The sequence below is a fragment of the Oncorhynchus keta genome, chromosome 35 (genome assembly GCF_023373465.1).
Source record: "Oncorhynchus keta strain PuntledgeMale-10-30-2019 chromosome 35, Oket_V2, whole genome shotgun sequence".
Lineage (NCBI taxonomy): Eukaryota > Metazoa > Chordata > Actinopteri > Salmoniformes > Salmonidae > Oncorhynchus > Oncorhynchus keta.
The window spans coordinates 22,996,438-23,022,568 of NC_068455.1; the positions used below are offsets into that span (position 1 = coordinate 22,996,438).

Consider the following 26,131-nt stretch of genomic DNA (forward strand, 5'->3'; position numbering starts at 1 on the left):
GTTGGATTCCCAGTTTACCTGATCCAAAGCTGTAAACCAGATTAGGCAGAGTGAGACAGAAAAAAGACAGCAGACGATACTGCGCGACAGCAGCTCCTTACAGAACGAAGAGAGTGAGGAAATACATGCATTTTCATACAGAGCTAAAAAGAAACGGAGGGGAACACAGAACAGAGACAGACGTGGAGAAAACAATCACAGACGGCACCAGTAGCCAGTTCAAGTGTTTGTCGCAAATGTGGAAATCTCCTTTCCACAGATGGAAAGATTGCCCAGCAAAGGATGTGGAATGCAGGAAATGTCACAGGAGAGGACACTTTTCAGCTGTCTGTCAATTAAAGCAAATGCATGAGGTTTCAGAGGAGGTACAGCAGGACAGCAACTTTCTGGGAGAAGTAAAGGGAAACAATACTGCCTGGCATTCAGACATTAAACTCAGTGGGGAGGTTGTGTGATTTAAACTAGACACTGGGGCAGCAGTGACAGCTATCCCAACTAGGCTGTATAGCTATAGCTGAGATGGCCCTTTGCTCTCTACAAACTAAAAACTGTACGGTCCCAGTAATACGATTTTACCAGTGGTACGGCACTTGGTGATTAAACTGGAGAGTAAAGACAAAAGTGCCATCCAGCCTGTCTTCGTCATTGACTCTCTAGCCAGGCCGTTGCTGGGGCTGCCAGCAATTGAAGCATTGCAACTCATTGAGCAAACTGGAGGACCCAGGTGAGGTTTTCAAAAAGAAATTCCCAAAAGTGTTTTCTGGTCTAGGAAGGATAGAAGGTGACTACAAAATCCGCCTGAAAGAGGATGCTATCCCCTATGCCCTTACCACCCCCCGCCGGGTGCCTATCCCTTTATTGGCCAGAGTAAAGGAAGAGTTGGGGAGGATGGAAGAAATTGGGGCTGTGTCTAAAATAGAGAGTCCCACAGACTGGTGTGCAGGGATGGTGGTGGTCCCAAAAGCCAATGGGGAAATAAGGATCTGTGTGGACATGACTAAATTGAATGAGGCACTCTGCAGAGAGAGACACATCTTACCATCAGTCGAGCAGTCACTGGCTCAGTTGGATGGCTCACAAGTCTTCACAAAGCTGGATGCCCGCTCAAGTTTCTGGCAGATACCGCTGTCATCAGAGAGTAGGGCACTCACAACGTTTAAAACAACGTTTGGCCGTTAGTGTTTTAATGTTTTGTCATTTGGAATCGCTTCCGGTCGCATGTCCCAGCTGTTGGATGGGCTGAGTGGCGTCATAGTCCACGCGGACAATGTGCTCCTGTGCGGAAGGGACAGAGCAGAATATGATGTAAGGGACAGAGCAGAACATGATGTAAGGGACAGAGCAGAATATGATGTAAGGGACAGATCAGAACATGATGTAAGGGACAGAGCAGAACATGATGTAAGGGACAGAGCAGAACATGATGTAAGGGACAGAGCAGAACATGATGTAAGGGACAGAGCAGAACATGATGTAAGGGACAGAGCAGAATATGATGGAAGGGACAGAGCAGAACATGATGTAAGGGACAGATCAGAACATGATGGAAGGGACAGAGCAGAATATGATGTAAGGGACAGAGCAGAACATGATGTAAGGGACAGAGCAGAACATGATGTAAGGCTCACAGCAGTTCTGACTTACTAGCCAAAGAGAATGACTGGTCATGGGGTCGCATGCAACAAGCAGCGTTTGACAAAATCAAAGGAGATCTGGCCTCACAGAGAGTGTTAAGACAAAAGTATCAGCACATGCATCATCCTTTGGGCTAGGGGCGGTCCTCACATAGATGCATCATCCTTTGGGCTAGGGGCGGTCCTCACACAGATGCATCATCCTTTGGGCTAGTGGCGGTCCTCACACAGATGCATCATCCTTTGGGCTAGGGGCGGTCCTCACACAGATGCATCATCCTTTGGGCTAGGGGCGGTCCTCACACAGATGCATCATCCTTTGGGCTAGGGGCGGTCCTCACACAGATGCATCATCCTTTGGGCTAGGGGCGGTCCTCACACAGATGCATCATCCTTTGGGCTAGGGGCGGTCCTCACACAGATGCATCATCCTTTGGGCTAGGGGCGGTCCTCACACAGATGCAGGACAACATGGAGTGGCGTCCAATAGCATACATCTCCCGAAGCTTAATCAACACAGAGCAAAGATATGCTCAAGTGGAGAAGGAGGCATTGTCTATCACATGGGCATGTGAAAGGCTCAGCCAATACCTTATTGGCCTGCAGTTTACAGCAGAGACTGACCACAAACCACTGTTGGCTCTGTTAGGGACAAAAGCACTGGACGACTTGCCTCCCAGAGTTCTGTGCTTCCGCCTCAGATTACTGAGGTTCACCTACAAGAGGGTGTATGTGCCAGGGAAGGCATTGATCACAGCAGATGCACTCTCCAGGGCCCCAATTAAACGTCCATTATCAGAGGAGGAGCAATGTCTAGAGGGTGAAGTACAGGTGTCCATTAATGCAGAAGGGACAGTCTACCTGAATCTCAGACAGAATGCAGCAGAATGCATAGGAGCAACAATGAGACCACATCTGCCAACAGATAGTGCAGTAATGCAAAAAGGGATGGCCCAGGCAGGAGGAACTGCCTCAACTGCTGAAGCCCTATTGGGTGCACCAAAGTGATTTCCACTGTAATGGAGACATTCTCATGACAGGACAACGGATAGTTATCCCAGAGACTCTACAACCAGAAATGCTAGACAGAGTGCATGATGAACACATGGGAATAACCAAATGCAGACTGAGGGCTTAACAGTCAGTGTGGTGGCTTGGTCTGAGTACTCAGATTGCCAAGCTAGTGGCCCAGTGTGAGGTCTGTACAAAAGGTCAACCTTGTCATCCGGAGCCAATGATGGCAACGGAGCTGCCAAAACGGCCATGGCAAAAGGTAGGGGTGGATATGTTCTATTGGAAAAATGACACTGATCTGCTAGTGGTAGATTACTACTCAAGATACATTGAAATAGCAAAGACACACATAACCACATCAGCTGGTGTTATCAATGGATTAAAGTCAAATTTTTCCAGGCAAGGGGTCGCTGAGGTCCTGGTCCGCTCCCCAGTTCTCTGCAAGCTCCTTTTCTGCTTTTGCCGCAGAATATAACTTCATACATGTGACCAGTAGCCCCTACCATGCACAGAGTAATGGTGAGGCAGAGAGAGCTGTGAAAACAGTCAAGGGACTGCTGAAAAAGAACAAGGATCCATACAGGGCTCTGTTAGCTTACAGAGTTACACCACTGCATCATGGGCCGTCGCCTGCCGAGCTCCTGATGGGCAGGAGGCTGCGTTCCCCATTGCCTGTCTCGCCGGCTCAACTTAAACCCCGATGGCCTAACAGGAAGGACTTCGCTGAGAGGGACAAACGTCTGAAACAAACATAAACTGGAGACTTTAATCGGAGACAACGTGCTGAGGAGAGGCCAGAGCTGACCGAAGGTCAACGTGTGTGGATTACAAACTCAAAGACATCAGCAATAGTGCTGAGGAAAGCGGATGCCCCACGCTCCTATGTGGTGGACACAGGCTCAGAAGAGGTACGAAGGAACAAAACACACCTCAGCTCTTACAGATCTACCAGCCATACAGACTGAGGCCACAGAAAATGCACAAAAAGAGGGTGAAGGAGAGAGAATGCTCACAGAGCCACAAGCGTGCCCAAAAAGGGATGTGAACCCACCAGAGTGGCTGAAAGACTATGTTACGTGAAGAGAAAACATACTGTTGGGGACCATACCCAGCAAAAAGAGACTGTACCTAAGTTAATGTTCATACTGTGTGATTGAATGCTTTCATACTGTTTCAGGATGGGAAGTAGCATGTTAGAGAATAATACTGGTTTCCAAATTGCATTTCAGTTATGCTTCAGTGGTTATGCATGTTGAGTTCTTGTTCATGGGAGAGGGGAAGATGTAGTAGGATGTCCCTTGGGGGTATCCGTATCTATGTAGGACATGCGAGGGTTAGGTTAATAAACAGGCTGGAGCTAGAACCTCGTTGTCGCTCGTCCTTATTTTAGATCATACTACAATTGTGGCTAGAGTTTCAGTCTTTTCATTGATAAAGATTTCCATCAGGCGTAATTGTCAAGCATCATTAGCACATGACAAACACTCCCGTACACAGATGCACCTGAAGCATGTACATTAACCATGACTCTCCTCATTAGTGTTGTGCTCAGAACACAGATGTTCCTTCTCATTTGCAGGTTTGATAGTGGAACCAAACTTCTGCTGTCTGTTCTCAGAAGCAGTTCTGTTCTGTCTGCTCTCAGTCTCAAATGTTCTCTTTTTCAACCACTTGTAATGACATCCATCCATCTAAAAATCCATCTAAAACTAAACGACACAATCTGTAATTTGAACAGGCTGACTCTGCAACTTTGTTTGGTAAGCTGAGCAATGAGGCTCTGGAAGTAACCATCTCAAACTTAAAATCTCCTGTCAGAAGGAATGGTTGCCTGATGGCTATATAAAAATAACAGAATATAGATTATATCAGTAGAGCGGCGCATAGTGGTTGTGAACCAGCCAAGCTAAACCAATCCCAGATGCCTATTCTCTTACACCCTCCAGTCATTTGCTGGGTTGATTTATGAATGGATTTCAACTCAATAAAATATTGTTCCACTCACTATAATGTGATTTGGGGGATTAAACTGTGAGATAACAGAAAGAAATGAAGACACATTTAATTGAGTGACGCCAGAGGCCATGACAGGCTCACCAGCTCAAGTAAAATCCAGAACACTCGGTGGTGAGACAACCCTTTAACACCTTTGCCCAAAGATGGATGTGCCTGCTGTGACTGCCGTCAAGGGTGATTTTGTGCCCCAGTGTTTTTCTGATGCTCCCACAAATAGGGCCAGTGAAGGCTGGATTAAATTTGGTGTCTGTAGTGAGGGAAGACAAGCGGAAATGTTTACCTCTTCCTCCAATGCTTCTTCCTTGTCACGCTCCCCCCCTTTCGTCCCTGAAGTCTCTCAAACAGACCGGGGTTCAAATACTAATACGAACTAATTTCAAATACTTTACCTGGGCTTGATTGTGCTTGCCTGGCATAGAAGGAACCAATAGAATAGTTGCAAACCCCAATTATCTTGCACTCCAGGCAGACTAGAGCAAATGCTAAAAGTGTTGGAAAGACTTAAAATAGTATTTGAGCCCAGGTATGCCATCAATCGTGGGCCCGGGAGAAGTGATAGAATTTCAAGGGCTGGATAGTGGATATAATTTAGGACCAGAAGAAAAGATGGAGGTGTTAGGGTTGGCTGGCAGAACTAAAGAAATAAAGCCCTAGGTTAGAATCCTGAGCTAGCGAAAAACACAAGTCCAGGATATGAAGAGCATAGCATCTTCTGTAGCTACTGTAAATCCATAAAAAAATATTGTATTTTCTTAAAAGCAAGAACCATTTTTATTTGTGCTTTTGTTGCATCATTTTGTCAGACGACGATAGTTCTTTCATTTTCCTCTCCTACGCGAAATTACTGTACATTTAAAAGCTTAAATGTTTGAAATATCTTTGTTGTCTTGAGTAATTAATAGGTACCTTCAGTACCAGCTAATACAAATACTGCCTGCTCCTTCATGTAGCCAGGCAGGGCCCCCTGCTAAGATAACTATCCGGTGGCACCACAGTGTGCTGTCTGAGACTGGAACCAGGGAGCTATCCTCAAACAAAATCACAGGGGCTTCAGATGCCATGAGGCCCCAACTTTATTACTTTTCTTTTAGCATTGCTTTGGTGTTGGGTTTACTGTTTCAATGAGGATTTCATCCAACTTTTAAAACAAGTTCTAATTTCAGATACAGAATGTGTTCAATGCTGCATAACTCAAAATGTCACATAAATCATACTTTGACTTCAGTGGGAGGTTTCTAAAAACGCTTGAGTTAGGCAATGCCCTTATCAATTATTACCAGATTTTGAAAGATAAATGATAAATATTTTAACATTTTTGATTTTGATAAAGTTGTGGATAACATGATTTTGAAATGAGATGTTTGACAAGCAGGTGTCCATATACTTTTGGCTATGTATTGTTACTGTATTGTTAATGCTAGATGTTTATATAATGATGAGTCACGTGTACATTGTGTTTTCTGATCTTGAAGTGTATGCATTTCACACACAGTTATTGACAATAATATACACATACTTTACGGTATCTGTCCTTACGCACACACTCAAACATTTACCCACACACTTTCACTCAATGTCACTTCTATGCTCAGAGATAGAAGATGAAAACATCATACTCTATGCCAACACAAGCGCTAGAGTGGGCACACGTGCTCAAGCGGGCACACACACACATGCACATGCAGGCACACACCCACGCACACAATGCCCTATTTGCACTGCAAATCCAACTTCATAATGTTGCTGTCAGATAGCAGTGTGTTGGGGTCTAGGGGCTGAGATTGACTCTGTGGGAATAAAATCACTGACGATGTGGCGGGGAGCTAGATAGTGGAATGGAATGCTTCTTCCTACACCTGGATATACTTGGTTTCGTCCCAAATGCTACCCTCTTCCCTTTGTAGTGCACTACTTTTGATCAAGGCCCATATAGCTCTGGTCAAATGTAGTGCACTATAATAGGGATAGGGTGCGATTTGCAATGTTCCCACTGTAACATACTGATCAATATTTCAGCTGAGGAGTTGAAAATGACTGACCTTTATAGTGTTTTATTTGCAATACATTCTTGGGGGATAGTGTGAGTATCGGTACTGCTTTCCAGTTAGGATTGTTGGAGGCGTTATGAAAACAAATCTGGAATTGAAACATTAATGAAATGTTATATTGTCAACTTGATAAAAACAAATGTGTTGATGCCCTTGATTTGATGTAATCTTACAATTACATTGTCCTCACTGTACCTTTCCTCGTCCTGATCAGATGAAAACTGGGACGACGACCAACTGTTGGGATTTGAGCCGTGCAATGAGAACCTGATCACGGGCTGCAACATCATCGACGGGAGGTGTGAGTGTGACAGCATACGGACCTGCAACAACCCATTTGAGTTCCCCAGCCAGGACGCATGCCAGACCGCTCTGAGGAAGATTGAAGGTATTATGCATGTCAATTAATGTTTAACAATGAAATATTAATGTTTGTCCTCTTGGACCTGTATGGCTCAGTTGATAGAAGAAGGATATTTAGAAGGAGGAACATTATTCCCAGAATGGAACACAGCGCGACAAAACACCTTTCTCTCTCTCTGGCCGGCATGATGCAGTTCCTAAGAGTGGGTAGAGTAGTGCATGCCTGGTCATGTTTCAAGGCACAAGCACCCAGGGTGCTTTCATGTAGTAATGTATGCTGTGTAGTCAGTCTACTGTTAGTTACCATCTGTATGGATGGTTTGTTAGATGCTTTGACTTTAAATGGACCATCCAAGTGCGTGGGTAGTTTGAGTTCTGATCTGACTCGTACTGGTAGGTTTTCATAGTGATTTTCTCAATATTATGCTTGCGCACATATGCCTCTGCCAGTTCTATAGGATTTATTATTGGCAGTAATTAACTCAGCTAATTTTCATGTGCTTCTTTATTAATTATTAAATACCCAGACATAAATCAAACTGAATGATCAATTCCCAGCTTCGCTTATGGGTGGTATGCAGCCTCCATACTGATTGAATAGCTGTCACTGAGCTTGGTTTTCAGGATCTTCATCCCTTTCTGTTGTTCCCCCAGCATATTTAAAATTCTGTTACAGTTGCACTTTGAATAACAACTCGTAAATCTCTGGCACTACACAATTTTGTCATTTATTTATCTGCTCTTTTGCTGCTCCTGTTTTCTCCCATTTTTTATTTTTTAGTGTGAGGGGTTTTGTTTGTTTAGTCAGATATTTTTTCTCTGACAGGCTCTCCTCAGTGCATCTGTGATATTCAAAAAAACAACCAAACAAACAAACAAGCTTTTTGTTGAAAAGCTGATAAGGATTCTAATAGGCCTATCAGAATGCAGTCCCCCATGGTTACCCAGACCTTATCTCAGTGTCTGCTGTTGTGTTCACAGTTCTCTGGCAGCAGACGGCCAATTAAATCACCAGAATATAGGTTTGTTATAGCAACCAACCATCCTAGCAATGGGGATGAGGGCCCTTGTTGTGCAATTGTGGCAGGTATACCTTCACATGCTGACCAGACCACCGCACACGTGCATTCGTGCATTGGCATGCTCCGTCGTGCGCAGGTTGATTTTGTTCACCCACACCAGACACGATCAGGACATGTAGATTGAAATAACAAAACAGACACTGAACCAATTATATTAATTTGGGGACAGGTCAAAAAGCATTACAAATTTCTGCCAATTTAGCTAGCTAGCTTGCTGGTGCTAGCTAATTTGTCCTGGGATATAAACATTGGGTTGTTATTTTACCTGAAATGCACAAGGTCCTCTACTCCGACAATTAATCCACAGATAAAATGGTAAATGTGTTTCTCGTCATCACTCCTCCTTTGTTCAGGCTTCTTTTTCTTCTTTGGACTTTATGGCGGTTGCCAATCAACTTTCTAGCATTACTACAACCGACTGGAGTGTGTTTATCTTTCCATCACCCATGTGGATATATGCTCCTAAAAACCAATGTATCCTGTTGTGTCCTGTTTGGCTGGTTCAGTCATTTGTTATGGCTGGTGGTGGAAGGTGTTGTGAACGTTGGTGGTCTGGGTCCTGTCTGTCTGTCTGTGTGTGTGTGTGTCTGTGTGTGTGTGTGTGTGTGTGTGTGTGTGTGTGTGTGTGTGTGTGTGTGTGTGTGTGTGTGTGTGTGTGTGTGTGTGTGTGTGTGTGTGCACGTGTGTGTGTGCACGCGCACCTGCGTGCATGCTTCTGTGTCTATGTGTGTGTGTCTGCTCTCTGTCTTGGCAAGGTAGTCCCTTGGATGTGTGTGTAGAATGAACTCTTGCTGCCGTAACCACAGACTGAGAGATTACACTGAGTACAGACTGGGATTATTATAATCAGCAGCATCACAGGTATTACAGACATTTCTCAGCGTACCAATGAGCCTTGTTTTGGTTCAATGAGGGCAGACCCATAGGGCGGTGCACAATTGGCCCAGCGTCGTCCAGGTTTGGCCTGGGTAGGTCGTCATTGTAAATAATAATTTTTGACTTGCCTAGTTAAATTTAAAAAATACTGATTCCAGAGTTTTTCATTATTTGTACTATTTTCTACATTGTAGAATAATAGTGAAGACATCAAAACTATGAAATAACACATATGGAATCATGTAGTAACCACAAATTAAAATATATTTCAGATTCTTCAAAGTAGCCACCCTTTGCCTTGATGAACGCTTTGCACACTCTTGACATTTTCTCAACCAGCTTCATGAGGTAGTCACCTGGAATCCATTTCAATTAACAGGTGTGCTAAAAGTTCATTTGTGGAATTTCTTTCCTTCTTAATGCGTTTGAGCCAATCAGTTGTGTTGTGACAAGGTAGGGGTGGTATACAGAAGATAGCCCTACTTGGTAAAAGACCGAGTCCATATTATGGCAAGAACAGCTCAACTAAGCAAAGAGAAAGGACAGTTCATTTGTCACGCCCTGGTCGAAGTATTTTGTGTTTATCTTCATGTATTGGGTCAGGCCAGGGTGTGGCATGGGTTTTTGTATGTGGTGTATATATATTGGGATTGTAGCTAGTAGGGTGATCTAGCAAAGTCTATGGCTGTCTGGAGTGGTTCTCAATCAGAGGCAGGTGTTTATCGTTGTCTCTGATTGGGAACCATATTTAGGCAGCCATATTCTTTGAGTTTGTTGTGGGTGATTGTCCTTAGTGTCCTTGTTCCTGTCTATGTGTTAGTGTACACAAGTATAGGCTGTTTCGGTTTTCGTTACGTTTATTGTTTTTTGCAGTGTTTGTATTTAGATTCGTGTTACGTTTGTTTATTAAAACATGGATCGCAATCTACACGCTGCATTTTGGTCAGACTCTCCTTCACACCAAGAGAACCGTTACAGAATCACCCACCACAAACGGACCAAGCAGCGTGTCAACAGGCAGGAGCCACAGGAGAGGCAACAGAGACAGCAGCAGCAGGAGCAGCAGCAGCTGCAGTGGGAGAGGCTGCACTACCTGGAGAAATGGACATGGGAGGACGAACTGGACGGTAAAGGACCCTGGGCTCAGCCTGGAGAATATCGCCGCCCCAAGGAAGAACTGGAGGCGGCGAAAGCTGAGAGGCGCAGGTATGAGGAGGCAGCACGGCTTCGCGGATGGAAGCCCGAGAGTCAGCCCCAAAAATGTCTTGGGAGGGGGCTCACAGGGATTAGAGCTACGCTAGGTAGGAGACCTACGCTAACTTCCTGTGGTTACCGGGGGGCTAGAGAGACCGGGCAGGCACCGCGTTATGCAGTGGTGCGCACGGTGTCCCCAGTGCGGGTGCATAGCCCGGTGCGGTATATTCCAGCTCTGCGTATCGACCGGGCTAGATTGAGCGTCGAGCCAAATGCCATGAAGCCGGCTCTACACATCTGGTCCCCAGTGCGTCTCCTTGGGCCGGCTTACATGGCACCAGCCTTGCGCTCGGTGTCTCCGGTTCGCCTGCATAGCCCAGTGGGGGCTATTCCACCTCGCCGCACTGGCAGGGCGACCGAGAGTATTCAACCAGGTAAGGTTGGGCAGGCTCGGTGCTCAAGAGCTCCAGTGCGCCTGCACGGTCCGGTCTATCCAGTACCACCTCCACACCCCAGCCCTCCGGTAGCAGCTACTCGCACCAGGCTTCCTGTGCGTGTCCTCGGTTCAGTACCACCAGTGCCAGCACCACGCATCAGGCCTACAGTGCGCCTCGCCTCTCCTGCGCTGTCGGAGTCTCCCGCCTCTCCAGCGCTGTCGGAGCCTTTCTCCTCTCCTGCGCTGCCGGAGTCTCCCGTCTGTTCAGCGCAGCCAGAGCTGCCAGCCTGCATGGAGCAGCCAGAGCTGCCAGCCTGCATGGAGCAGTCAGAGCTGTCAGTCTGCATGGAGCAGCCAGAGCTGTCAGTCTGCATGGAGCAGCCAGAGCTGTCAGTCTGCATGGAGCAGCCAGAGCTGTCAGTCTGCATGAAGCAGCCAGAGCTGTCAGTCTGCATGAAGCAGCCAGAGCTGTCAGTCTGCATGAAGCAGCCAGAGATGCCAGTCTGCAAGGAGCTGCCAGTCTGCAAGGAGCTGCCAGTCTGCACGGAGCCGCCAGAGCTGCTAGTCTGTAAGAAGCCGCCAGAGCTGTCAGCCTACATGGAGCAGCCAGAGCCGCCAGTCAGCGTGGAGCAGCCAGAGCCGCCAGTCAGCATGGAGCAGCCACATCTTTCAGTCTGCCAGGATCCGCCAGTCAACCAGACTCTTCCAGATTTGCCAGTCAACCAGACTCTTCCAGATCTGCCAGTCAGACTCTTCCAGATCCGCCAGTCAGCCAGACTCTTCCAGATCTGCCAGTCAGCCAGACTCTTCCAGATCTGCCAGTCAACCAGACTCTTCCAGATCTGCCAGTCAACCAGACTCTTCCAGATCTGCCAGTCAACCAGACTCTTCCAGATCCGCCAGTCAGCCGGGATCTGCCAGAACTGCCAGTCGGACAGGATCCGCCAGTCAGCCAGGATCCGCCAGATCCGCCAGTCAGCCAGGATCTGGTAGATCTATCTACCTGCCTGAGCTTCCTCTCACTCCTGAGCTTCCTCTCACTCCTGAGCTTCCTCTCACTCCTGAGCTTCCGCCAGTCCCGCACCGGAGCCGCCAACATGGACAGACGCCCACCCGGACCCTTTTTGTAGTGTTTGTATTTAGATTCGTGTTACGTTTGTTTATTAAAACATGGATCGCAATCTACACGCTGCATTTTGGTCCGATTTTTGGACTCATCAACCACCCTATCTTTGTGAGACGCAGAGTAGGGGAACGGATGATCACATGTGTGGTTCCCACTGCGAAGCATGCAGGAGGTGTGATGGTGTGGGGGTGCTTTGCTGTTGACACTGTCAGTGATTTATTTAGAATTCAAGGCACAGTTAACCAGCATGGCTACCACAGCATTCTGCAGTGGTATGCTATCCCATCTTTTTTTATTTAGTGGGATTATCATTTGTTTTTCAACAGGACAATGACCCAACACACCTCCAGGCTGTGTAAGGGCTATTTGACCAAGAAGGAGAGTGATGCAGTGCTGCATCAGATGACCTGGCCTCCACAATCACCTGACTTCAACCCAAATGAGATGGTTTAGGATGAGTTTAACCGCAGAGTGAAGGAAAAGCATCCAACAAGTGCTCAGCATATGTGAAGACTGTTGGTAAAGCTGGTTGAGTGAATTGTTTTTTAGTTACTACGTGATTCCATGTGTTATTTCATAGTTTTGATATCTTCACTGTTATTCTACAATGTAGAAAATAGTAAAAATAAAGAAAAACCCTTGAATGAGTAGGTGTGTCCAAACTTTTGACTGGTACTGTAAGTATTCACACCCCTGAGTCAATACTTTGTAGAAGCACCTTTGAGTCATCTTGGGTATGTCAGTATCAGTTTTGCACATCTGTATTTGTGATTTTCTCCCATTCTTCCTTTTAGAGTTTCTCAGAGTCTGTTAAATTAAGCCGTGTTCAAATTGGCAGTTTGATGTGACTCAAATCCTATTAATTTGCATATCTGATTTGATTTTTTTTCTTTTTCCTGCAGTCCGAACAGCCAAAAAGCACATGGTATCGGTGTCCATAAGCTATTTTAGGTCATAGGAAATGATGACATAGATATTATGTACAAAAAGTTAAGATGAGCGTAAAAACACACACAAAATAGCAGAATTGGTCAGGAGCCCATAAGACGTCTGTTATCCACTGCAGCACCATCTTCCTCTCTTTTCACATTCACTCGGTTGGTAATGCTTACAAATTGGATCATAACTCAAAAAGTAGCTGAGATCCCACTCTGGAAGTTTGATATGCCAATAGAGTAGATGTTGTTCAAAATATATTGAAATATTTGCCAAATCAAAATGGTGTGTTGGTATTGATCAATATTAATAAATGAATGTAAGATTAAAAAAATAAATAAATAAATACCACTCAAGGTTTCTTCCTAGGTTCCTGACTTTCTAGGGAGTTTTTCTTAGCAACCGGGCTTCTACATTTGCATTGCTTTCTGTTTGGGGTTTTAGGCTTGGTTTCTGTATAAGCACTTTGTGACATCTGCTGATGTAAAAAGGGCTTTTTAAATAAATGTGATGTGATATGTCCCCATGATAATGGGCCATTTCTTCTTTTCCTGAGAATCATATTTCGAGACAGAATTATTCATTTTCTGGGCTGTTACATAAAGCCGGGTTGTTTTTAATTTTTGCACTACTTGGGTGAAGAAAGCTGATTGATTTCGAATGTGGAAGTGGAGAGGGGTGCTTTTGTCCCGTTGTAATACCATACATTTTCATGCCTGCTATTTATGGTCATGACTGTTGGTCGAGACTCATCTGGTTGTCTTATCTTTAGTATCCTGAGTGAGTAGACAATACCCATATTGATTTCATATTAAACCCCCATCAAATGAAGAGGTATTATTACCATAATTCTTGATTACACAATGGCCGTATTCCAGGCTGACTACATTCCTGCCTGATCTCACATCTCCTGGGTAGGTGTTTAACATACACTACATGGCCAAAACTGCACTACATGGCCGAAGCTGCTTAAAATGAGTGGATCCAGCTATTTCAGGCACACCTCTTGCTGACAAGTGTATAAAATTGAGCACACCTACATGCAATCTCCATAGGAAAACATTGGTAGTAGAATGGCCTGTACTGAAGAGCTCAGTGACTTTCAATGTGGCACCATCATAGGATGCCACCTTTCCAACAAGTCAGTTTGTCAAATCTCTGCGCTGCTAGAGTTGCCTCGGTCACGGTCAACTGTAAGTGCGGTTATTGTGAAGTGGAAACGTCTAGGAACAACAACGGCTCAGCGTTGAAGGGGTAAGCCACACAAGCTCACAGAACGGGACTGCCGAGTGCGGAAGCGCGTAGCACGTAAACATCGTCTGTCCTCGGTTGCAACACTCACTTGCAACTGTAAGGTTTGGTGGAGAAGGAATAATGGAATAACTAATGCCCTTGTGGCTGAATGGAAGCAAGTCCCCGCAGCAATGTTCCAAAATCTAGGGGAAAGCCTTCACAGAAGAGTGGAGACTGTTACAGCTAAAGGGGGACCAACTACAGAAAAATGACCATGATTTTGGAATGAGATGTTCGACGAGCAGCTGTCCACATACGTTTGACCATGTAGTGTATCAGCTAACCATTTGATATAGTAATCTGCTGAAATGTAGTCTGCCTGGATTGCGACCAAAGCCTCCTCCTTCTGGCAATGAATAAGGCCCAATCCAGGTGCACACAATAGCACTAGCAGCCATGCCCTTGTAAAAGATTACCAATCTGACTGAAAAAGTACCTCTGGACAAATGTACAGTATGTCAGGATTGTAAATTATGTGATCTGTCATGAGTTTGTTGAACAAATACATCTTAAATAATCTGTGCGGTACATCTCCAAGCCTGTTGTGTTGTGATAGGCCTGATGACCTCTGAAGGTGTGTTGTGATAGATTGGATGTGTATGGCCGGTTGATGCGCTCTGATGGGTTGAGCAGGTACGGCTGGTGTTTTCTCATAGGTTCATCTGTACGGCTAGTGTGTTCTGATAGGTTGAATGACCCTTGATGTTTTCTGATAGGCCGAATTACCCCTGATCATGCATTCTGCCCTAATGGCCTTTAAATACTCTCTAACACAGAGACAAAGGTCTCCTGAAAGTTCAACAGGAGATTGATAATGCTCTTGCTCTATTCGCTCCTACTGACACACATATTCCGCACGCCTGCTTCTACTGCAGAAAATCAATCTTCAATAAAACTGGAATAGCATGTTGACCTTTCAAGCCTTTAATGATATTTTTAGCTTAGAAAACTGTATTTTTGTCATATCATAACCTGATAAGGAGTCTTCAGGTCTCTTTGCTCACCGAGGGCTATATTTTAATAAACATAATGTTAGTGGGTAGATCGTTGGGCCACTAACCGAAAGGTTGCAGGATCGAATCCCCGAGCTGAGCAAGGCAGTTAACCCACTGTTCCCCGGCACAGAAGACGTGAATGTCGATTAAGGCAGCTCCCTGCAACTCTCTGAATCAGAGAGGTTGGGTTAAATGCGGAAGACACATTTCAGTTGAAGGCATTCAGTTGTACAACTGACTAGGTATCCCCCCTTTCTCTATGGTGAATCTAAGCGCTGCCGGTAGCGTTATAGGTCAGGGAGTGTCATAAATATTTTTGCTATTTTCACAGCTGTTATTTTGAGCCCAAATAGCTGGCTGTGGCGCAAAAGGTCTGGGTTATGATGAATATACAAGTTGTAGGTGTGATGAGGGCTTGGCCACACACTGGCCAATCAAGCCGTTCCATGGCTTATTATTGCATGCATTCGTCTCAATTTCTGTAGGTTATTGAAGGTCTTTGCATTGTCATCAGCTCAAATTCAGCTGGGGGCACGGAATATTCTCGTCCAATCCCAGCATAGGCTACAGTAACGAGTGATATCAAAAGTTTAAAAAAGATCTAGCATCTGCTCAATATGTTTGGAGTGTTGACAGTCAACATTGTTGTAATTGGCTTTAACGAGTATAAGCCATTACACATTGAAAGTCTACTCAAATATAATACCAGGCTCAAGTAAATTGTTTTGTATGTGGGAGGCACGTTCTCAATTAGCACGATAGGCCTACTGTTGATACGACGTTAAAGGACTGAAAAATTTGAGCAGTCTATGTTTGTAGGAGTCTTTGGTCACCGGACATGAGGCGCTCTTTGGAAATGGGGATGAATACAAGCCGAATGGAGTATGCACTGCAGGTAGGCCTATGTGAATAGTGAATAATGCAAAAGCATGTCGGCAAAACCCTCATGAGTAGACCATTTAGAAACCTTTTATGGATAGGTTCCTAGATGCATTGCTGTTGAACCAGCTTTTGTTATAGTAGGGTAAGGGCTTGTTTTTTAATCAAAATAAATGGAGAACAAGCGATTGTTACTGGAAAATAACTTAAACGTTTCTAATTATTAGTGCCAACGGATGATCTCATCTCACGTTCCATGGTGGGCATATAGCCTATATGGAGGGGCAACCGGATGATCTCATCTCAAATCAAATCAAATTTAATTGTCACATACACATGGTTAGCAGATGTTAATGCGAGTGTAGCGAAATGCTTGTGCTTCTAGTTCCGACAATGAAGTAATAACCAGCAAGTAATCTAACCTAACAATTTCAAAACTACTACCTTATACACACAAGTGTAAAGGGATCTCACGTTCCATGGTGGGCATATAGCCTATATGGAGGGGCCACTGGATGATCTCATCTCAGGTTCCATGGTGCGCATATAGCCTATATGGAGGGGCCACTGGATGATCTCATCTCAGGTTCCATGGTGGGCATATAGCCTATATGGAGGGGCCACTGGATGATCTCATCTCAGGTTCCATGGTGGACATATAGCCTATATGGAGGGGCCACTGGATGATCTCATCTCACGTTCCATGGTGGGCATATAGCCTATATGGAGGGGCCACTGGATGATCTCATCTCAGGTTCCATGGTGGACATATAGCCTATATGGAGGGGCCACCGGATTATCTCATCTCACGTTCCATGGTGGACATATAGCCTATATGGAGGGGCCAGCGGATTATCTCATCTCACGTTCCATGGTGGACATATAGCCTATATGGAGGGGCCACTGGATGATCTCATCTCAGGTTCCATGGTGGGCATATAGCCTATATGGAGGGGCCACTGGATGATCTCATCTCAGGTTCCATGGTGGGCATATAGCCTATATGGAGGGGCAACCGGATTATCTCATCTCACGTTCCATGGTGGGCATATAGCCTATATGGAGGGGCAACCGGATTATCTCATCTCACGTTCCATGGTGGGCATATAGCCTATATGGAGGGGCAACCGGATTATCTCATCTCACGTTCCATGGTGGACATATAGCCTATATGGAGGGGCCACTGGATGATCTCATCTCAGGTTCCATGGTGGGCATATAGCCTATATGGAGGGGCCACTGGATGATCTCATCTCAGGTTCCATGGTGGGCATATAGCCTATATGGAGGGGCCACCGGATTATCTCATCTCACGTTCCATGGTGGGCATATAGCCTATATGGAGGGGCCACTGGATGATCTCATCTCAGGTTCCATGGTGGGCATATAGCCTATATGGAGGGGCCACTGGATGATCTCATCTCAGGTTCCATGGTGGGCATATAGCCTATATGGAGGGGCCACCGGATTATCTCATCTCACGTTCCATGGTGGGCATATAGCCTATATGGAGGGGCCACTGGATGATCTCATCTCAGGTTCCATGGTGGGCATATAGCCTATATGGAGGGGCCACCGGATTATCTCATCTCACGTTCCATGGTGGGCATATAGCCTATATGGAGGGGCAACCGGATTATCTCATCTCACGTTCCATGGTGGGCATATAGCCTATATGGAGGGGCAACCGGATTATCTCATCTCACGTTCCATGGTGGACATATAGCCTATATGGAGGGGCCACCGGATGATCTCATCTCACGTTCCATGGTGGACATATAGCCTATATGGAGGGGCCACTGGATTATCTCATCTCACGTTCCATGGTGGGCATATAGCCTATATGGAGGGGCAACCGGATTATCTCATCTCACGTTCCATGGTGGGCATATAGCCTATATGGAGGGGCAACCGGATTATCTCATCTCACGTTCCATGGTGGACATATAGCCTATATGGAGGGGCCACTGGATGATCTCATCTCAGGTTCCATGGTGGGCATATAGCCTATATGGAGGGGCCACTGGATGATCTCATCTCAGGTTCCATGGTGGGCATATAGCCTATATGGAGGGGCCACTGGATGATCTCATCTCAGGTTCCATGGTGCGCATATAGCCTATATGGAGGGGCCACTGGATGATCTCATCTCACATTCCATGGTGGGCATATAGCCTATATGGAGGGGCAACCGGATTATCTCATCTCACGTTCCATGGTGGGCATATAGCCTATATGGAGGGGCAACCGGATTATCTCATCTCACGTTCCATGGTGGGCATATAGCCTATATGGAGGGGCAACCGGATTATCTCATCTCACGTTCCATGGTGGGCATATAGCCTATATGGAGGGGCCACCGGATTATCTCATCTCACGTTCCATGGTGGACATATAGCCTATATGGAGGGGCCACTGGATGATCTCATCTCACGTTCCATGGTGGGCATATAGCCTATATGGAGGGGCCACCGGATTATCTTATCTCACATTCCATGGTGGACATATAGCCTATATGGAGGGGCCACTGGATGATCTCATCTCAGGTTCCATGGTGGACATATAGCCTATATGGAGGGGCCAGCAGATTATCTCATCTCACGTTCCATGGTGGACATATAGCCTATATGGAGGGGCCAGCGGATGATCTCATCTCAGGTTCCATGGTGGGCATATAGCCTATATGGAGGGGCCACGTTCCTGGACATATAGATGATCTCATCTCAGGTTCCATGGTGGACATATAGCCTATATGGAGGGGCCAGCGGATTATCTCATCTCACGTTCCATGGTGGACATATAGCCTATATGGAGGGGCCAGCGGATGATCTCATCTCACGTTCCATGGTGGACATATAGCCTATATGGAGGGGCCAGCGGATGATCTCATCTCAGGTTCCATGGTGGGCATATAGCCTATATGGAGGGGCCACCGGATTATCTCATCTCAGGTTCCATGGTGGGCATATAGCCTATATGGAGGGGCAACCGGATTATCTCATCTCAGGTTCCATGGTGGGCATATAGCCTATATGGAGGGGCCACCGGATTATCTCATCTCACGTTCCATGGTGGGCATATAGCCTATATGGAGGGGCCACTGGATGATCTCATCTCAGGTTCCATGGTGGGCATATAGCCTATATGGAGGGGCCACTGGATGATCTCATCTCACGTTCCATGGTGGGCATATAGCCTATATGGAGGGGCCACCGGATGATCTCATCTCAGGTTCCATGGTGGGCATATAGCCTATATGGAGGGGCAACCGGATTATCTCATCTCAGGTTCCATGGTGGGCATATAGCCTATATGGAGGGGCCACTGGATGATCTCATCTCACGTTCCATGGTGGGCATATAGCCTATATGGAGGGGCCACTGGATGATCTCATCTCACGTTCCATGGTGGGCATATAGCCTATATGGAGGGGCAACCGGATTATCTCATCTCACGTTCCATGGTGGACATATAGCCTATATGGAGGGGCCACTGGATGATCTCATCTCAGGTTCCATGGTGGGCATATAGCCTATATGGAGGGGCCACTGGATGATCTCATCTCACGTTCCATGGTGGGCATATAGCCTATATGGAGGGGCCACCGGATGATCTCATCTCAGGTTCCATGGTGGACATATAGCCTATATGGAGGGGCCAGCGGATGATCTCATCTCACGTTCCATGGTGGACATATAGCCTATATGGAGGGGCCAGCGGATTATCTCATCTCACGTTCCATGGTGGACATATAGCCAATATGGAGTGGCCACTGGATGATCTCATCTCAGGTTCCATGGTGGACATATAGCCTATATGGAGGGGCCACTGGATGATCTCATCTCAGGTTCCATGGTGGACATATAGCCTATATGGAGGGGCCAGCGGATTATCTCATCTCACATTCCATGGTGGGCATATAGGTTTTTTTACGCACATCCAAAATAATAAACTGGAGCTGGCTTAAAATGATGTAATAGATTTTAAAAAAGGATGTCTGACCACTGTTTTGCCTCAGCCAAACTTGATCTTTTTAAAGCTTTGGTGATTAAGATTTAAATGCATGACAAACAGAAGAGGCTTCATTGAGAGGAGGGGAGGCTAAGCTTGGTTTGTAATCAAATTAAATGAAATGTGAATAAACATTATGTTTGTATGTTTCTAAATACAAGGTTTAGGTGCACAAAAAGCACATCTCTCATGTTCCATGGGCATTGTGCATCACGGCTGGATGGACTGCACTTCCGTTGTCAAAATCCATGCCAAAACCAACAGCATTACTGCTAAGACCAGCTTTTGGTTGGTATTAAATATCCCAACCAGCACATACTGAAATTGGCACTTTGGCGCACGTTTTTAAAGATATACCTCAGACATTGCCACACCTCCCACCTCCCTGCAAGCAAGCTCACATAAGACAGGTAAATTACCAATCCTGGAACAAATGGTTTGAAAATAGAAGAGCGATGGCTTTAACAGGTCGAAACTGCAAACGAGCGTGTTTGACAATTGCGCTGGCTTAACGCCGGCCGAAAATTGAGCCCTCAGTGTTTAAGGAAATTCTTTAGTCCCAATTAGTCCCAAGTGGCTGTTGTGTCCTCCCTTGTGTTGAGACACTCCGATCAAGGTCCTTAGTTGGAGTTGCTCAAGACCAACTGCTTGATGAGTTAACTTTTAACTGATCTATAAACTCCTGTGTGGGTTTATTACTGAACAAATATCTGACCAATATGAATGTAGTAATTGAACAAACTGACAGGTGTCACATTCTTTGTCACAGCTATTTGTGTAATGAGACAACAGTATGTTTCCATATTGAAGATATTTAATGGATATGACTTAATTGGTGTATGTGAAAAAGGGAACTATCAAGAGGAGAACAAATTCTCACGAACTGTCACGCCCTGACTTTAGTTGTCTCTGTTTTCCTTATAATTTGGTTAGGTCAGGGTTTGACTAAGGTGGGTACGCTGGTTTTTGTATGTCTAGGGTTGTTGTAGGTCTAGGGGTTTTTGTATTTCTATGTTGGCCTGATATGGTTCTCAATCAGAGACAGCTGTTTTTTCGTTGTCTCTGATTGGGGATCATATTTAGGTAGCCATTTCCCTTTTGTGTTTCGTGGGATCTTGCCTATGTGTAGTTGCCTGTCAGCACTCATTTGTATAGTTGTTTTGTTATTTTGGTTAGTTTGTTCAGTGTTCATTCTCATAATAATAAAGGATGTATGCATACCACACTGCACCTTGTTCTCCTTCGTACTACGAGCGTGACAGAAGGTCCCACCAAAAATGGACTAAGCAGCGTGTTCAGGAGGAATTGACCTGGGAGGAGATTATGGATGGAGCAGGAGCCTGGACGCAGGCTGGGGAGAATCGCCGTCCTAAGGAGGAGATAGAGGCAGCGAAAGCGGAACGGCGATATTACGAGGAGTTGTACCAACAAGACAAGCACGAGAGGCAGCCCCATAAATGTGTTTTTGGAGGGGCACACGGGGAGATTGAGTCAGGTTGGAGACCTGAGCCAACTCCTTGTGCTTAACGTGGGGAGTGTGTGACTGGTCAGACACCGTGTTATGCAGTGATGCGCACGGTGTCTCCAGTTCGCATTCATAGCCCGGTGCGTTCTATTCCAGCTCCTCGCATTTGCCGGGCTAGAATGGGCATCCCGCCAGGACGGATAGTGCCGGCTCAGCTCTCCTGGTCTCCAGTACACCTCCTTGGACCAGGATATCCTGCGCCGGCTCTGCGTACTGTGTCTCCGGTGCATCTGCACAGCCCAGTGCGTCCTGTGCTAGCGCCCATTGCGTCCTGTACTATTGCCCGACACTTGCCGGACTGAAATGAGCATCCAGCCAGGACGCATTGTGCCAGCTCTATGCTCCAGATCTCCAGTGTTCGCCTCCACAGTCCAGTACGTCCTGTGCCTGCTCCCCGCACTCGCCCTGAGATGCGTGTCTTCAGCCCGGTACCACCATTGCCGGCACCGCGCATCAGGTCTCCAGTGCGCCTCCACAGTCCAGAGATAGTTCCCAGTCCAGCGCCTCCGGCGACAGTTTCCAGTCCAGAGCTCCGTCGACAGTTCCCAGCACAGAGCATCCGGCGACAGTTCCCAGTCCAGAGCTTCTGGCGAGAGTTCCCAGTCCAGAGCTTCCGGCGACAGTTCCCAGTCCAGAGCTTCCGGCGACAGTTCCCAGTCCAGAGTTTCCGGCGACAGTACAGTTTCCAGTCCAGAGCTTCCGGCGGCAGTACAGTTCCCAGTCCAGAGCTTCCGGCGACAGTTCCCAGTCCAGAGTTTCCGGCGACAGTACAGTTCCCAGTCCAGAGCTTCCGGCGACAGTACAGTTCCCAGTCCAGAGCTTCTGGCGACAGTTCCCAGTCCAGAGCTTCTGGCAACAGTTCATAGTCCAGAGCTTCCGGCGACAGTTCCCAGTCCAGAGCTTCCGGCGACAGTTCCCAGTCCAGAGCTTCCGGCGACAGTTCCCAGTCCAGAGCTTCCGGCGACGTTTCACAGTCCGGAACCTCCAACGACGGGCCACAGTCCGGAACCTCCAACGATGGTCCCCAGTCCGGAACCTCCAACGACGGTCCACAGTCCCGAACGTCCACCGACGGTCCACAGTCCGGAACCTCCGGCGACGGTCCACAGTCCGGAACCTCCGGTGACGGTTCCCAGTCCGGGGTCTCCGGCGACAGTCCCCAGTCCGGGGTCTCCGGCGATGATTCCCAGTCCGGGGCCTCCGGACTTTTCCCAGTCCAGAGACAGTTCCCAGTCCAGAGCTTCCGGCGACAGTTCCCAGTCCAGAGCTTCCTGCGGCAGTTTCCAGTCTAGAGCTTCCGGCGACAGTTCCCAGTCCAGAGCTTCCGGCGACAGTTCCCAGTCCAGAGCTTCCGGCGACAGTTCCCAGTCCAGAGCTTCCGGTGATGTTTCACAGTCTGGAACCTCCGGCGATGATCCACGGTCCGATTCTACAAAGGCGGAGGGATCAGCGTCCAAAACCGGATCCGCCACCGAGCGTAGATGCCCACCCGGACCCATAGGTTTAGGTTTGTGGCCCGGGAGTCCGCACCTTTGGGAGGGGGGGTACTGTCATGCCCTGACCTTAGTTATCTCTGCTTTCTTTATATTTTGGTTAGGTCAGGGTGTGACTAGGGTGGGTACGCTAGTTTTTGTATTGTCTAGGGTTGTTGTAGGTCTAGGGGTTTTTGTATTTCTTTGTTGGCCTGATATAGTTCTCAATCAGAGACAGCTGTTTATCGTTGTCTCTGATTGGGGATCATATTTAGGTAGCCATTTCCCTTTTGTGTTTCATTGGATCTTGTTTATGTGTAGTTGCCTGTCAGCACTCATTTGTATAGCAGCACGTTTCGTTTTGTTATTTTGGTTAGTTTGTTCAGTGTTCATTCTTATAGTAATAAAGAATGTACGCATTCCACGCTGCGCCTTGGTCTCCTTCGTACGACGAGCGTGACACGAACAAACGTTCTGTAACTGACAGACAGGCTGCTTGCTACAGTATGTTTGACCAGCATCGTTGATCTCTGGCCTCTGAATCGGGCTGTAATGTGACTGTGTCTTTATAGCGTTTAATGATGTACTCTCCTGAGGATCTGATGACTGGACTATCGCTACAAACTCTCAGCTCTAAGCAGGAACACTTTGCTGTAACGTTTAGGGGTGAGGAGCGAGTAGAGCCGTGTGAACCAAACTCCCAGCTAGGGAGCCACGCAGCCAGGCAGGCAAGGAGCATCTAGACTAGTAGACTGGTCTCATATCTGTTTGCGCTGTCTTGCCAACCCCTATGGTCATTGTTATCACAGAAACCACAACTGAGGTAGAGTAAGAGAGTCATGTGGAAACAAATATTTGAGTATTAGAGCTTATGAATGAAAGAGAGAGATTTCAGTTCAGCCATATTTATTCAGGGGACTGCTAAACAGGAAGTTTTTTTCAGGGAGTTTGCTCAGTGTGAGGCGAGGGGAGCGTCAGTTGGTTCCCCTGACCCAGCAAGGCCAAAGCACATTAAAGGAAATGCCTCACATTCCTTCAGGCTGCTGAGGAGTTCTCTCTCTCTCTTTCTCTCTCTGCTTTGGTAGGGTTACAGTGCTGCTGCCTGGATATTTGCCTATTTTCAAAACAATTAGACGGCTGTGCTAATTGTAGCAGACCCTGTTGTGTACAGAGAGAGAGAGAGAGAGAGGGAAACAGAGAGAGAAAGGGGAAGCGGGAGAAAGCGAGACGAGGGGGGATTTGCGGCTGCTTCATGTCTAAATCAACATGTTTCTGTACAGGCAGGCAGAGTTCCCTGATTCTATGTGCCTTCTCTATTCAATATGGTGCTGTTTTCATGGAGCCTTCCACAACCATGGAGAAAGGACTATACTTTCACAACAGAATATGCAACGCAGATCGAGGCAGTGAAGTGTAATGCAAGGGGAAGGTTATGCCTTATGTATGTCATTCAGATGGAGCAGTGAATGAATGTGCCTAATAAATGTCAGGCAGAGGAAAGGCCCTATTTCTCAGTGTGTGTGTGCACATTAACTGACTATGTGGGACACAGGGAAAGTCATTCATTTTAGAGGTCTGTAAACAGATCCATGGCATGCATTGCTTTCTCCAGTGAGTTTCACCTCAGACGACTTTGGCAGACGCAAATGTTTTTGGAACATGTGTCTATCTGTCCAGTTCTGCGCCGCACAGCCGTACGGCCCGCGAACGTATTCTGTTCCACCACCTGACCTCAGCCAAGATTTAGAGCCGCTGCGCCTGCGGCTTCCTAAACTCATTCACATCAATCTGTTGGGCCGGTGGGACACTGAGTCTGGCCGAGGCTGTAACGCTATAGTCACAGAGACATGTGTTAATAGACTGTGGCCGTGTCACATTTACAGGGCAACAAGGCCAATATGGCCACCGGTTACTGTGAGCACTGGACACAAATCAAATGTTATTAATCACAGGATTCGTAACAATACTTACTTACTTCCCAACAATGCAAAGAGAGAGAAAATAGAGAAATAATAGAAAAGTAATAACACATAATTATAAAAGTAATAATAAATGCACAATGAGTAATGATAACTTGGCTGTATACGCGGGGTACCAGTACGGATTCCATGTGCAGGAGTAGGAGGTAATAGAGGTGATATGTACGTATAACTAGGAATAAGGTGACTAGGCAAAAGGACAGATAATAAACAATAGCAGAAGCGTATGTGATGAGTAAAAAAAGTGATTGCAAAAAGGTTCAATGCAGATCACAGGAGGCTGCTGAGGGGAGAATGGCTCATAATAATTACCGCGCTTGCCGTGAGGTAGCAGAGAGAACAGTCTATGACTTGGGTGGCTGGAGTCTTTGACAATTTTTAGGGTCTTCCTCTAACACTGCCTGGTACAGAGCTCCTGAAATGCAGGGAGCTCGGCCACAGTGATGTACTGGGTCGTACGCACTACCCTCTGTAGCGCCTTGCGGTCTGATGCCAAGCAGTTGCCATACCAAGCGGTGATGCAGCCAGTCAAGATGCTCTGGATGGAGCAGCTGTAGAACCTTTTGTGGAACTGAGGGCCCATACAAAGTCTTTTCAGCCTCCTGAAGGGGAATAAGCGTTGTCATGCCCTCTTCACAACTGTGTTGGTGTGTGTGGACCATGATAGGTCCTTAGTGATGTGGACACCAAGGAACTTGAAGCTCTCATACGCACCCCGATAAAGCCCCATCGATGTGAATGGGGACGTGATCAGCCCTCCGTTTCCTGCAGTCCACCATCAGCTCCTTTGTCTTGCTGACGTTGAGGGAGAGGTTCTTGTCCTGGCACCACACTGCCAGGTCTCTGTCCTCCTCACTGTCGGCTGTGTCATCGTTGTCGGTGATCAGGCCTACAACGCAGCTGTGGTCAAATTACTATACCTTTATTTAACTAGGCAAGTCAGTTAAGAACAAATTCTTATTTTCAATGACGGCCTAGGAACAGTGGGTTAACTGCCTAGTTCAGGGGCAGAACAACAGATTTTTTACATTGTCAGCTCGGGAATTTGAACCACTAGGCTACCCTGCTGCCCCAAATGAACAACATTCTCACATAGTTGTTCCTTTTGTCCAGATGGGAGAGGGCAGTTTGGAGTGCAATAGAGATTATGTCATCTGTGGATCTGTTGGAGTGGGTCCAGGGTGTCTGGGATGATGGTGTTGATGTGAGCCATGACCAGCCTTTCAAAGCATTTTATAGCTACAGATATGAT

At 46.7% G+C, this 26,131-nt stretch overlaps 1 protein-coding gene across 1 annotated transcript in view; it reads left to right on the forward strand.

The window, feature by feature from the left end:
• LOC118368148 (cysteine-rich motor neuron 1 protein-like) overlaps nucleotides 1–26,131 on the forward strand; it is a 192,957-nt gene that overhangs the window by 20,498 nt on the left and 146,328 nt on the right. The window contains exon 2 of the mRNA XM_035751968.2: nucleotides 6,927–7,100. Within this exon, the coding sequence (XP_035607861.1) occupies nucleotides 6,927–7,100 (174 nt within the window). The remainder of the gene's footprint in view (nucleotides 1–6,926; nucleotides 7,101–26,131) is intronic.